Consider the following 15,030-nt stretch of genomic DNA (forward strand, 5'->3'; position numbering starts at 1 on the left):
AGAGAATATACAACAGAAAGAAAACATATATTTCATGTATAATTATATATTTTGAGAAAAACAAATTTTTTTCCGAGTCAGTACTCAATATGCGATAAATAAAATCACATTTTTCCACCAGTGCGAGAATAACAATTACATATTTTTAAAATGGTATTTTCTAAATGTTTCTACAGTTAAATGCATCTGTGCTTCGATCGAATGCAGCTGATGATTCCATACCCTGAAAAACAATTAATCGATTCACAATTCAGCTTTAATTTAACTGTCGAATAATCAAAGAAATTTGATGAGGGGTGTTTTCGCCGATACAAGGCCTGTTCTTTTTAGCTGAACTTCTTGCTCCATTTTTTCTCTTTTTCCCCACAACGTGAGAAGAAAAAGAGGAAAGGTGAGCCGTGCGAGAAGCTCATTGTCAGTTAAAAAAGAATAATAGGCCTACAAATAATCAATACGCTCGAGTCTTTTTAGGCAAGCGAGATGATCGAAGATCATAATTAATTATCGAACAATCGATCGACCGCGAACGGGGAACAGAATAATTCAAGAAGTCGGCGATCGCGGTCACGCGTGCATGGATATTTCGCGAATCCCCATGATTTCCTCTCCCTCCTCGAAAAATCTTCGCGTATAAATACGCCGTTTCAAACGGTGGAAAAAAAAACGCAAAGGTGAAAAAAAATAATAATCCTCATCCTCACATCCCTCGCAACAACTTCGAGCTCGAGCGACGCGATTTGCTGATTGCTGCGCACCCTGCGCACCTTTTGCCGCGCCGCCCCGCCGGCGCCGGTGAAACGCGGAACCCCGAACCCCCGCGACGCGAGCGCGGCGCCGCGCCGCCAGCAGCACCTCCGACCTCCGACGTCCTCCGACGGCCGCCGCCTCCGACGAGGGCTCCTAGAACGCGCAGTCGGCGCAGTCGCGCGCCGTTCCTGTCGGGTGGGAGGTGTGATCAGCTGCGTGCACCAGCACACGAGGAGAGGAGCGAGATGTTCGTCCTGCAGAGGTCTATATTGTGAGTACGCCACAGGGAAATTTTTTTACTCTCGACCCTCGGGATCGTCGTCGCCTCGGCGCGGCGGGTCTACGGCCCGTTAATACCGCGATCAATCTGCGGACGACACGGGTAGGAACGCGACGCGACGCGACGGGGGGAGGCGAGCGCTCCGACCCTTCGACAGGGCGCAGGGAGGACACCGAGCCTTTTTCCCGGGGAAAAAGGAACCCGCGCCGTGTGCGACCCGTCTCGCGGGACGGGCCGCGATGCGATGCTGAAAATAGGAACGCGCCCCGACGACGATCGATACCAGCTAGGCGAAGCTAGAATTGTCAGAAGTGGCGAAGCTGTTTGCCGTGCTTTCGTTCAGGTGTTTTTTTCTACCGCTCTGCCGTTTGCCCATTTTCTCGTTCCCCTTTAGCGCTATCCTTGGCCTTCACCTGGCCTTCGTCCGTGGCCTTGACCGCCGTCAGAATCGGAGATCCGCTTCCGTGCGCGATTCGACGAGGTTCCCGGTGCGATGCTCGTCGCGCTCCGAAAAGTAACACCCTCCACGTTCTTGTGGAAATTCACCGTACAGGTGTAATCCGTATCTCCGGGAATCTTCACCTTGAGCTGGTTACCGAGGGATATTGACACGGTCGACTAAACAATGGTGTCAGAACTGTCGGATAGGAAAAAGAGACTTTGCAGATAAATCTCGAGTTGTTTTAAAGTTCCTCCAGGTTCCTCCAAATTGGCTCGATTGCTAGCTTTGGCTGCGAATAAAAATAAAAATAACGCAGAGATTCTTATTACGATCCCTTTTTCGACATTGTCTCGTTTTCTCTGATTGTTTTTCTTTTTTTTTTTATGTTTTTTCGTCGCTCGCTGTTATGACATCGAGAAAGCGTTAATATTTAGATGAAGTTCTTATCTGTTACAACATCCCGCATTTTTTCGCTTTTTTTCCGCATTTTCTGAATTAAATTGAGCGCAGAGCAACGTTATTTCACATAATAATCGTCTTATAGGTTCTATCGCGAAGTGGAAATTGGCGGAAGTAACGGATCATGAATAATCTCGAGACTCAAAGTCAAGGCAAAAAAACGGCGGCTGTCCGGATACTGTACCGCTCCAGGGACGTGCGCGATGGACTCAGGCGCGGTGAACGAAGGAAAAAGATATCTGGTGTTCTAGATATCTGGCGATACTTTTTATTCCCGGATATTAGTCACGCGGCGCAAGAAATCGCAGGAAATCTCATTTTTAATAAGACGTCGAGAAGCCGAATCGATTCAGCAAAACTCTGTTTTCAACCTGAACGAAAGCAACGAATATGTAAACGTTACACAAATACATTAGACAAATTGATTTTAGCAATATAGATGAGAGATATAAACACCCACAAAGTTTTACGAAATTTACGCAATTATTTGATTGATCATTTAAATTTGTATCGCCTATCGTATACACTGTACGAAGTATTTCAAGCAAACAGTCGAACTTTGCTGCGAACGCGAATTTTGAAAGTAAACGCAAAAGATAGAAATACATTGTACAAATATAATATGTATACGTTACACGTTATACGAAGGATAGTCCAAGCGTATACACGAATTACGTTGATCACCTTCAACCTTAAGACAATGCTTAATTGTATCAATGTAAAAGTGGACGTATTATGTTTTGTTTATCTTTTTATTGAAATACCGCGCTAGACTAATGTTATCACGATTTTTTCCTCGCTTAAAATCACACCATGTACAAGTAGGAATGTAATTCTAGAATAATTCTTTTATATAAAGAGAAGACTCATACATGCGTCGAACCGTTTTCATTCTCATTGTCGTCGAATCTTTCCTCTCGCTGTCGTCAATCTATCGCGGTTAATTGTAAACACGCTCACTGTTAAATATTAAAGAATTAAATTTAAACCAATGAGTTAAATAACATTTTGTTATTTTTAACTACCACGTGTCAAAATTTATTTTTTTAACTCTATTAGTTTAGTCGAATTAACGATATACTGAGCAGTGGCGACCTATAAAAATAGTTAAAAATCACTCAAATTGTGTATACTAACAGTGCAATGTATCGTGTATCGTACCGTTGAAATTATCTGCGCGTGGTTTTGACATAATCGATAGCAAAAAAACGATAAGTGCAACTGCAACGCGTCTTACGTGTCTTTCTTACCTGGTCCTGTTCGCGGTAAAAGCAAACGTCTGATAAATGTTATCTACCGGCGTATCGCATCGCGCGCGTTGCCCGATCCAATTTACGATACCCGACGTGTGCTTCATCCGCGGCTCGTGAAATGCGCTTGATCGATTATTCGGGCAAGCTGTTCGAGTGTCTCTTCCTGGTACGACATTTTTGCGATCTATGCGCATATCCTCTCGCTTCGTAAGTGGTATAATATATAGTGCGAATCAAATATTAGACATAAAATCGACAAATCGCCTGGTTTACGTAGCTAGATAACCGATGATAGGCGATCAGACACGAAAATCTCCTGTTGCCTTAATTGCAGGCTTGTCAACTAAAATAGTAGTTATCAAATCACGTGCTTTATTCTGGTAAAGTTCAATGTCGGCAGGACGAATTTCCTTAGGACTTACAAGCGTTGCGAGTGCTCGTATAGCACGTCAAATAATCAATATAAAAAGTATCGCGGTCGATCGATCGGGGCTATAGAAAATGTCGGGATACGTAATAACAGCTCTCCACCTCAACACAAACTGTCGCAGAAACTTCGGTTACGTCATGTTTGAAGTCTCGTTGTTCTGCTTACATCACTGATGACTGACCTGTCGGCCGGATATTTATAAAATCCATCGAGCCGAGTGAGAAGAATTGCACAATTATGACACTGGGATTATTCCGTTCCGTATAGGTGTAAATCAATCTGATTTGTCATTTGTATTTTTTGTCGAAGTATAGCTAGGAAGCTTCCTTTTTAATTTATTCATCTACGCGACGACGCGCTCACACTCATAGGCGTTATATCGCGAAGCGTGACATACAATGCCTGCCAAAAGTTCGAGACCACGTATAAAATTAAAAATGTTTCAATGAAACATTACTTGAAAGTCCGATTCAAGCCTTACTCAATACTTTTCTCAAACTGAAGTTATATTTAATTAACATAGCACTGTTTAATTTCAAGAATGTGGTACTACAGTCATAAAACTTTTTTTCCAAAATTGAGTTGTGGATTTTAGAAGAGTGAAAAAGAACTTGTAGCTAGATTATTTAAATAAATAAAAAAAAGGCAATTAAATGTGAGAATGGCTGCTTTGATGAAAAAAGTGTCTAATATTCTTATATTGTATATATAAAATATTTTTTATAGACTCTTCAAACATTTTATATTATTATTCATTCTATAAAAAAAAAAAAAATAAAATAATAAAAGTATGTTAAATTATAATGTATAAGTTTGATTTTATTCTACATAGTAATAGACACTTCCGATTAATAAACTTTTGGTCAGCGGTGTATAGTTTCGCTCGTTTAATGATGATGAGGAGAAACTGTAACGCGGTGAGGGTTGTTTCACGTGGGAGGGCTACGCGAGTTTCGCTGTGAACCATTTAACATATATTTACTTACATCACCACGAATGACGATTTTTACTTACTCAACCGGAAATGGTATAATTGGCTATTTCTAACAGGATGTGGTAAAACTAATAAGATATTACGAAAATAAAATACAGATATCTTTGGATATTCTAGGATTCAACTAATTTTTCGGGTTTCGAGTACATACAGTGGCAGGTGGCCTGTCGGGATTTTCGGGAGCGAATTCAGCGTGACAGCCAACGTGTTAACAGGCCGGAACGGTTACTCGTTTACAATGACAACGACACGATGTGTGTCTCACAAAGGCACAGTTCCAATGCGCGTTTACTCCATATATCCGTATTGTAATGTAACCACGTTCGCAAATGTATGGAAAAATGAATTTTTACAATCTTTTTAACGCCGACGAAAACACATAAATACATATCTAAGACCCAGTTTCACAAGTGTCGGTTAATTTTTAATCTTAGATTAACTCACTCTTTGCCTCCTTCTAACGTCCCCCTTAGAAAAAGACGAAGAGTGAGTTAATCTAAGATTAAAAGTTAACCGACACTTGTGAAACTGGTCCTAAAAGCGCAAACGTTTACTACGAGCTATTTAAATTTAGAACGGCGCGTCTCTGTTTCGTGAGAAAAAGCGCTACGCGGAGAGGAAAGAGGAGCGGGCCGCACTTGCGTTAAATGCAGCCTGCTAACGCGATTACCATATCCCGAAATTACGAATGACAGAAAAAGGCGTATGTACGCTCGCCACCTGGGCAGATTTCGCGCCTCGGTCATTTCTGCAAAATTGGCTTTATGCCACGAAAATAATAATAGCGTAGCCCGCTTTGGTTCTTCAAGCGGCGGGGAACCGTCGTCGAATAATATCGCGGGCATGAAACGCACGTGACCGCGCTTTGCTGCGTTTCAAGGCTTTAAAGCGCGACGGTTTTGTCATTTCTTATAGGAAGTAAATTTCCGAGGAAGCAAAGATATCATTTCACAGTGGGAATTGTTTCATTCCGCTTGATTTCGCATTCTGGGAACCGTTCACTTTAAAGAGAAGAAACCGGCGCCCGGCGCACGTTACAACGTGCTCCACTTTGCAGCTTCATTGATCGTGCTTTATCTAATCCTACACACGATCTGATCGTACGGCGAGTTTAAAGGCTTGGCACTGATATTCTATGAATTCTTATCTAATCTGTCTCATTCCACAGTTTAGTCGTACGTTCAATCGTCGTCGATTTTGTTATCGGCGAACAATGAAGAGAGAGAATTATCGTACGGGATTACGATTAAACGCGGCTCGAATCGCCACGTGTTTTGCATCTGATATCATTTCTAAACAAAATCGAGACTCGTCAAATCGTTGTCTTCGCGCTAATGAATGTTAATAAGAGGATACGTATGCGTGCCAACAAGGCATTATGTATCTTTTTATACTGAAATAACTTTGTTGTGTTTCTTCTGAATGTCGAACGGCCCATGAATTAAACATTCGCATGATATTTACCATATAACTCGTATAATATGAAATATTTTTATCGCCAACGAGACTGGCGAGACCAGGCGTGCACAAAGCGTTTCGTGATAAGAACGACTTATCTGTCGTTTTTGATGACGCGACATTCCTTTGCCATTTCCTAAATTAAATTTACTCATCAAGCGGCATTTCGTCATTTGTTCATTGTCCTTTTACAAACATTCAAAAACACGACAAACGAAAATTCGTTGATCGTGTCTCTAAAAAAAGAAAATGTTTCTTTTTATTGGATTCCCACGCTTACAAAGTTACTTTTTTACTAAATGAGTCATCGAGTCGTTAACTGTGATAATTAGTCGACGGCAGTCTTGATGTCGCGCAGCAAGCATCACCCGTAGTTTTTATTGACAATAAAATAAAACAATAATAAATGAAACCGAATACCACGAGTAAATAGAGAAGTGGTTTCGATCGGGCTGGATATTTGTCTAATTTTTTGTTATATAAATTAATATAAACTTTTCTACACCGCAAACTGCACGCCGATTATTTGTCGGTCTTGAAACACAGTCTCGTTGGAGTAGAAAATTCATATGATTAAATCGATGATTGATTTAACAACGATGCTAATGAGCCTTTAAATCACCGCAAAGAATTTACGCGGAAAAAAAGAAATGTCAAATCAAGTTTTATATCTTCGTATATACGCAACAATCTATAATCTTTCTTGAATGAAGTAATTTATATAGTTCAACCAAGAAAAACAATTTTAATTCTTTATAAGAAGATTATAGATTGTTGTGTATATAAGTATTGAGTATATAAGTTTTGATTTAACACTCCTTTTTTTTCTGTGTATCGTGAAAAATATCACCATATATGTCATTTATCATTAAAATAAAATATTCTTATTGTACTTTTTTTTATTGCGAGGCATTAAGCACATTAATGCAATTTGACGAAGGTCGCGAGATACAAATTCCACGGTTATTTTTAGATCGGCCAGCAGCAGAAATTGCGGAGGATCATGGACGCGGACGCTACCACCTTCGCATATCGGCGTAAAGGACGTTCAGCAAAGGGACATCCACGAGGTTTCGGGAGATGTGGTACCGATAAATATGGTAAAGGGTATCGGGCACCTCCGAGATCCCCGACTGAACAAGGTACCGTTGTCCCTCCCTTGAATTTTCTTCGGTAGAGCGGACGCATGATCTCACAGCGTGAATATTCCCTGATAATAACAGGGCTTGGCGTTCACCCTGAAAGAAAGAATAGCCCTCGGCATACACGGGCTGCAGCCACCCCGATTTAAGACGCAAGAGGAACAGCTGGCTCTGTGCAAAGCCTCAGTAATGAAATACTCGGAGGATTTGAATCGATACTTGTATCTCGTGGAACTTCAGGTAAATATAGTATAGTACCTACTCGGCGCCTACTCGCCCTTGGAGAATCTGCCCTTAATTTCTTCGGAATAATTTCTAGGAGAGGAACGAAAGATTATTTTTTCGCTTGTTAAGCGAAAACATCGAACAGATGATGCCGATTGTCTATACACCTACCGTCGGTTTGGCCTGCCAAAAGTTTGGCGTGATATATCGTAGACCTCGCGGACTTTTCATTACTATATACGATAAGGGCCACATTTACGAGATCTTGAATAATTGGTTAGTATCAAAAGAGAGATACTACGAAATATTATTGCCGTATCTGTAAAAGAAACGAGAGAGTTATGTTTGCAACCTGTCTTTTACCGTTCTTTTCACACGATTGATTAAAATGCAATCGCTATTCCAAGGGAAGAACAGTTTTTAAAAGACACTGTAGAGTTTTAAACGGAAAGTGCGCGTTTGGCGTTGGTTTGCTAAAAATAGAATTCCACGCATCACACGCATCGCACGTTTTCACGTTACAACAAGCGGAGCAAGAGAGAAAGATCAATGGCTTTATGTATAGTACAGCGTATTAATTTATTTTCAATATTCACCATAATTTCGTATTTTTAGGCCGGAACAAGCGGTGCGAGCTATCTGTGTAACGGATGGCGAGCGAATTTTAGGTCTCGGTGACCTCGGGGCATGCGGCATGGGTATCCCCGTTGGAAAACTGGCGCTTTATACAGCTCTGGCTGGTATCAAACCGCATCAATGTCTCCCGATCACCATTGACGTAGGCACTAATAACGAGCAGCTAAGAAACGATCCTCACTACATCGGTCTTAACAAGCCTAGGAGCCAAGGTGCTGAGTATGACGAATTAATCGACGAATTTATGGCTGCCTGCGTGCAAAAGTACGGACAAAACGTTCTTATTCAAGTAAGCTAACATACGCAACTATCGTGTGTACACTTTTAAATATATATAATTTATTATGTCTTTGATTTAAATCTCGTGAAATTCTATGATTCTATGATTCGTACAACATGATAATATTACACGCTTTGTGTTTCAGTTCGAAGACTTTGGAAACCACAATGCTTTCCGTTTCTTAGATAAATACAGAGATAAGTACTGTACGTTCAACGATGACATACAAGGTACGGCGGCGGTTGCGGTGGCTGGAATCTTAGCGTCGCAAAGAATAACTAAGAAAAGAATGTCAGATAATAAGTTTGTCTTCCTCGGCGCCGGAGAGGTTTGTTTTTCGACGTAGTGCAAAGATACTAAATATTTATGCGTTTGTTTTGAGATTGCAACACAACAATATTTATTCTACTTAATTATAGGCAGCTATTGGAATAGCCGATCTGTGTGTCAAAGCGATGGAAGCTGACGGTTCCACCCAGCAGCAGGCGCGCGATAGTATTTGGATGATGGACATTGACGGGCTACTCGTGAAGAATCGGCCCGAGGGTAATTTGGAAGGCCACAAAATCTGGTACGCGAAGGACCACAAAGTGATGAAGACGTTAATCGAAGTTGTGAAAGAAATCAAACCTACTGTCTTGATAGGTAAGCAGATTCCTTCAAAGAAAAACGATCTTGGGTACAGAAGTGAAATGTTCGCATAGGCGCTTCGGCGGCGGCAGGGGCATTTACTCCTGAAGTCTTAACGGAGATGGCAAAAAATAACGAGAGGCCGTTGATTTTTGCTTTAAGTAATCCAACCAGTAAAGCTGAGTGTACGGCGCAGCAAGCGTATGATCATACCGACGTATGAATATATTACAATCTTAAATCGCATAAGGATAACGATGACTCTGCTTTTTGACATATTAAATTGATTCGTCAGACTAAACCCATCTGTGTTTTTAGGGCAGATGTGTATTCTCTTCGGGTTCGCCATTCGGTGAAGTGAAATATAAAGGAAAAACATATAAGCCTGGACAGGGTAATAACGCATACATCTTCCCCGGTATTGCTTTAGGCGTTATCGCGACCGGAGTGCATCACATCACCGAAGATTTGTTCCTGATCTCGGCACAAACTGTCGCCGATCACGTGAAAAATGAGGATCTCGAAAGGGGTAGTCTATACCCGCCGTTAAATAGTATTCGCGAGTGTTCTATCGACATCGCGATTAAAATAGCTAATTATGCTTATGCCAAAGGTTGGTGTTATAATTTCAGAATTGTGTGCAAAATACTAGCTAGTATTATTATCTATCATTATATCTGTAGGTGGTTTGGCAAGTGAATATCCGGAGCCGAAAGACAAGCTACAATTTATCATGAGTAAGATGTACGATGCCAACTATGACAGTCCACTGCCAAATCTGTACGAATGGCCGGGTGATTATGCCAAACCACGTATCTTGCCGGAAAAGTAAGTACGATGAACTCTGTGATTCTAGATCAATTCTCCTAACCACATAACGACATACGTCGCATCACTCGATAAAGTGAAATTTATCATTTTCATAAACTATAGAATCGAAGAATTAGATAGTGATAGATAAATATCAAAATTAGTTGTAATAAGTAGTGTTGCAGCACTTTATAGACAGCATGAACGAGGTAGTTAGTAAGTCTGATTGCAACAAACAAGAATCTTTAGAAGATTTATTAAGAATCTCTTGTTTTCTTGTTTTGATACGCATTGCGCATCGCTTTTTTATTTTTTCTTTGCATTTTTCCACGATTATATTATGAAGCTTCCATAAAATGCATGAAATTATTTTCCTGCTGATTTTTTATAAAATATTTAGGAATGTGTTATTTCGTAAAGTTTGCAAAAAAGCAATGATAAAATAAAATTGCTCGATTTTATGCTTATTCTCTTAATAGTGACTTATTCTCTCAGAATGTTATATTATGTTAATCGTTAATGTTACTGATAGACTATCAAAGCTTAGATATTTTATTTTATGATGTAATCACCCACTTCACATTCATATGTATCCATTTCCTTCACAGTGTTGTCCGTTTTTGATTTACTCGTTTCGGCAATAAATTTTCGGTGGAAACCGCTGAAGTTTAATTAAAATCTTTTTCAGAGACACAATAGAAATTCGTCACGATTTAAAACATCTGTAGCAGATTTCCATCGGCCGGAATAGTTGGAGACTATCATTATTTTTAATGAAAAAATATCGATGTCTCTTCAACTTATAATGACTTATAATCAATGTCATTCACAGCATGTGCAAGCAGCAAAACGACTCATAAACAGTTTTAATCGTAAGAAAGATTGTTTCATCAGATAACTAACGCCATAGTGCTTTCATCACTGCAATGAATCGCTAACACAGTACATGGCGGCATGAATCGATTGTTGACAATGTTATTATTGCAATAAACTAACAATGTAATATTCTAATGTCCTCCTTTTATGTATCAATATTAAAGATAGCAATTGTTACTGAAATACAGTTGAAAGTGACTAAAGAAACTTTATGCTGCATAGTAAAATTGTAAATCGCATTTTGTAAAAATACATTGTATTATTTTACACATTTTAAATGTTAGAAGAAAATGTATGTACGTCAGGATAATAGCTGTTATTATCCAAATAATAATTGAACTTTAGAATTAAATTTTTTTCCGTTGTAAACTCTGTTAAAAATTTAATTGGTCATAAGATATTTAATAATATGTTTAGGTTTCCTGACTTCTCATTTACGGACGATTCCAAGACAATATTCTAAATCCGTCTCCACTTCCTCTCCCGAAGTTATCACGATCACCTTAAAACAACCTGAGACGAATCAAAACTCCAATGAATTTTCCGAAACTCCAACGAAGACCGAAGCACACGCTTTCAGCTCGAAAATTTTTACTTTGCAATATTTTGTATTTATATATAGATTTATGTTTTATAATTATTTTATTAATACTTTAAAACTTTATTAAAACTTTAAATAAATACGCTTAAATCAAAGAAAGTTGTCCAAAAATTAGAATTGCTTTCTTTGACATCTCAGCGACAGATTTAGTCCTAAATATTATTTAGAAAAAGCATATTTTTGAATTTTTAGTATTTTTATAAGTCTGATTACAACTTAGAAATAAAATGCATAGCATGAACAAGACTAGAACTAGAAATAAAAATTATAAATACAACTTTCACATTTGAACCATTTTGCAACATGTTTCTGAACATTTTACGAAGACTTTAAAATTATTTAATAAATTATATATTATTTATAAATTATCCCGAAATATTTGTCCTAAAGATCAAATATATACATAATAGATAAAACAAGGATATAATTTTACGATGGAAAAATAAATTATTCTTTTTGGAATAAAAAAGACAATATATCTTGTGTTTATATTGCAACATTTGTTAGATTAATATCTGGCTCTAGATGTGTGTCATAAGCTTAGGGGAATGGCATGCTGCATAACGTACGCAATATTAACATCTTACGGACATGATAGAATATGCTTATATAATTATAACTGTTTGATGAGCAAAAAGATCTCTCTAATTTAGTTTGATATATACATATACTAAACGTATTATTTGATAAACAATCTTGAACTTATACACATCAAAATTAAGTTTATCCAAGCGATTGAAAATACATCTCTTCCAAGGACGAATTATCTATTTGCATTTCTAAAAATAATTTTTATCTTTATATAATAATAATTTACAAGGGTATAGCTTTCATTTGTACATCGCTTAGGTAAACTCGTAGAGCTACCGTTTTGTATAATTAATTGTGTTCTTCTCCCAACAGATTATGACGCGTTGGCGAGTCTAAACTCGATACATGTGAGACGACCACTTTGACACAAACTTCTTAATTTAACTTCTTGCAGTCAAAAAATAAATTATTAGTGTGAATCACACAAATATTGTACTCTCTAGTATTAAGAAATTACAATTTGTCGATATTCTTATGCGTTTAAATGTGCTTGAATAAATGCGTACTTATTTATGTATTTGTATTTAACGCAATGACGTGGCGATGTTTGACACTTCGCAGAATCATATTTGAATAGTATACAACTATTCAATATTCACTAACTTCGACATGGATTGTCAAGTATTCCAGTATACATTACAGATTATTTATTTTTCTAAGATATTCACCTGAAATAATCGTAAAGTTATTTCTAATAGCGTGATACCACTCTGTATTATGTGGCATGCACAGTACGTGATCCATTTGTATTTTACAGCCGTTAGTTAGTTAATGAATAGCTGCTTTTTCTTATAATTATTTGATACGTGATCCTTCATCAGAAACAAATCACTACCTCCTTCGTGAATATTTTCGAAGTAACAACTTGCAGTAAATGAAAAAATTCGCGAATAACATGACAAAATAATTTTGTTTTAATCTTGTTAGTCTTTGGCGATGGAGTGATCATGCAATGAACTAGAAGAACCGTTATGATACATCAAAACATTATAACACCAATATGTTTGTACTTTGTGATGCGCATTCTTGTATTCTGCAAAAGACTGCTACAGATCTAATAAATCTTTGACAAAAGGCATCTATGTTATATGAAATAAGTATTTATCGATAATATTGATTACATTTTTTAATTACTGCCACAAAATAAGGAATTCAAATCTGTGCAATTTGTGTACAGATAAGTGTATCATGCTGCCATGGATAAACGTCTTGACAGTATTGTACATCGCAGAAAATAGATTCTATTAAATCGTGAAATGTTTGTGAATTGCTACTATGCGAATTATAACGTTAAAAGACTATGAATAAATGTTAAATCCTGGTCGTTATTTCGTGTATTAGATATATATTTATCTTGTACCCCATTTTTCTGTATATATTTTGTGATAAATACCAAGATAAAAGGGAAAGACTATAATATTAATACGAGATATAGGTTTCTTTAATATAATCAAAGCTTATGAACATAATTTATATATACACAAGTATAAAAATTATCTCATTCCTTAAATATTCCGTTTTGTGAATTGTCTTCCAATAAAGCATCGGTTGAAGAAATATCGTATTTTCTGTTTCAACCATGCCGATTCGTTCATCACTGCCACTCTTCACTAAATACAGTATCCATGCTTGCAAGAGAAATTCTAGTACTTAAAATATATACTTTACTCATTCTTCCTTTTTCTTTAGTAATAATTTAGTAAATTCCTGTTCAATTAGTTCTACGTATCACTTTGGTGGCTACTGAATCAAATTTGTTTAGGCACTATCATCCGAGATATTTGGATCATAGTCTGGGTCGTCTTCGTCGTCATCTAAATCTAGATCATCCAGATTTTGGAACAGACTCTCATCTACTTTTACAGCATCACCTACGTGATTAAAATTACATAACATGTAATATCCAGTATCTTTCAACATAAAAGTCAGATTTAAAGTAATCAGGAAACAAAAAATATAAGTTACCGTCGTCTAAGAATTTAAGATCCGACTGATCCAACGTCTTGTCGGTCATAAATAATTCCCGGCCCGTTAACTTTTTGCCCTCGCGATCTGCCAATTCTCTCCGTTTTGTGTAGCCCATTTCTTCGTCAAACTTCTCTTTCCAGCTTAGGAATGATTCCACGGTTACGCGAGTTCCCTCGAATCGTTTCTACATACAAAAGCAAAAGGAACATTATTACAATTGCCATCTATGCAGATCTATCTGTAATATAAAAACCCTTACCCTTTCTGCCTCTTCTTCCTCTTTCTGCTTTTTCGCCGCAGTCTCTTCTCTCCTCAGTTTTATTCTGTCCCATTGTACATTGAGCCATTCTTGAGCTGCGCTGACCAACGTAAAGACCATTACCATTCCAAGATTCTCGCTCATCTGTTCCGCCAGATGTGCCTTCAATTTCTCGTCGTCGCCATCCTCGAGATTTTCCTGCTCCGAGATTGATATGACCAGCGGCTCATCCGGATATTTGGACGTATACGTAAATTCCAATCGACAGCCAAGACCATTGACAGTCTCTGGTTCATATTCCTCCGTCTTGATCGCTATGGCAAATGTGTAAAACGGCTCGGTCGCTAAAACTGTACAACATACACACACGTATTAGGGCCCGGGCAGAATGATTGACTTACAATTTTAGGACAATGTTTTATGCTTTGAGTCTGTCTTAGTAACGCACAATATTGTCTTTTGCGTCAAGTTTTAAAGGAAATGTCAACGTTTGTAAGACTTGAGACACAAGTATTACTAAAGACGAAGATTTAAAGCATAAAAAAATTGTCTTAAAATTGCAAACAGCCATTCTGCTCGGGCCCTAACTCGTGACAAACAGTAATTCATTATCGAAAGCTCAATATTATCATTAGGCTACGCATCTCGTCCGCCTCGCTCCGACATGCATCGGTTACAGGTTGGATTCGCGATACGTACTCTCCAATTCCCCGCAATAAATCGACTCCAAGGCCTCGATCTCGTTGCGCTGCTCATCCTTGTAGTCCATGCTCGACGTGAATAATTACAATTTCTAATATAGCTCGGCTAAAATATACGATCTGCAACTTTTAACGAGCAACGAAGCATCATATCGAGAGTCGTGGGGGCCGCGTGCGACGACTACGGGTAACCGATAGTCGATATTGCAGAAACCGTACCCTCCCTACGTTTACTCCTACCGCCTACG

At 38.2% G+C, this 15,030-nt stretch overlaps 2 protein-coding genes across 4 annotated transcripts; one reads left to right on the forward strand and one right to left on the reverse strand.

Annotated features, from left to right (window-relative positions):
• Positions 1-906: 906 nt before the first annotated feature.
• Positions 907-13,182, forward strand: LOC112465987 (NADP-dependent malic enzyme-like). 3 transcript variants are annotated; one of them, XR_003042094.1, is made up of 12 exons: positions 907-1,018; positions 7,037-7,205; positions 7,287-7,445; positions 7,525-7,706; positions 8,046-8,355; positions 8,492-8,674; positions 8,766-8,991; positions 9,051-9,193; positions 9,295-9,589; positions 9,660-9,804; positions 10,475-10,658; positions 12,167-13,182. XR_003042094.1 is itself a non-coding variant. In XM_025033819.1 (11 exons), exons 1-11 carry the CDS (start codon positions 993-995, stop codon positions 12,171-12,173), a joined length of 1,845 nt encoding a protein of 614 aa, XP_024889587.1. In that variant the 5' UTR covers positions 907-992; the 3' UTR covers positions 12,174-13,182. The 3 variants fall into 3 exon arrangements, 2 of the variants coding, with proteins under 2 accessions (XP_024889587.1, XP_024889586.1); XM_025033819.1 differs by lacking the exon at positions 10,475-10,658; XM_025033818.1 differs by lacking the exon at positions 12,167-13,182 and having other exon boundaries at positions 10,475-11,014.
• A 95-nt stretch (positions 13,183-13,277) lies between these two features.
• On the reverse strand, positions 13,278-14,958 carry LOC112465989 (RWD domain-containing protein 1). The gene is made up of 4 exons (XM_025033820.1): positions 14,781-14,958; positions 14,082-14,431; positions 13,820-14,006; positions 13,278-13,725 (listed from the first exon to the last, which is right to left on the reverse strand). The coding sequence occupies exons 1-4, from the start codon at positions 14,848-14,850 to the stop codon at positions 13,613-13,615; spliced, it is 720 nt and encodes a 239-aa protein (XP_024889588.1). The 5' UTR covers positions 14,851-14,958; the 3' UTR covers positions 13,278-13,612.
• Positions 14,959-15,030: the final 72 nt, after the last annotated feature.

The sequence above is a fragment of the Temnothorax curvispinosus genome, unplaced genomic scaffold (assembly GCF_003070985.1).
Source record: "Temnothorax curvispinosus isolate PA1 unplaced genomic scaffold, ASM307098v1 QBEX01015719.1, whole genome shotgun sequence".
Taxonomy (NCBI): domain Eukaryota; kingdom Metazoa; phylum Arthropoda; class Insecta; order Hymenoptera; family Formicidae; genus Temnothorax; species Temnothorax curvispinosus.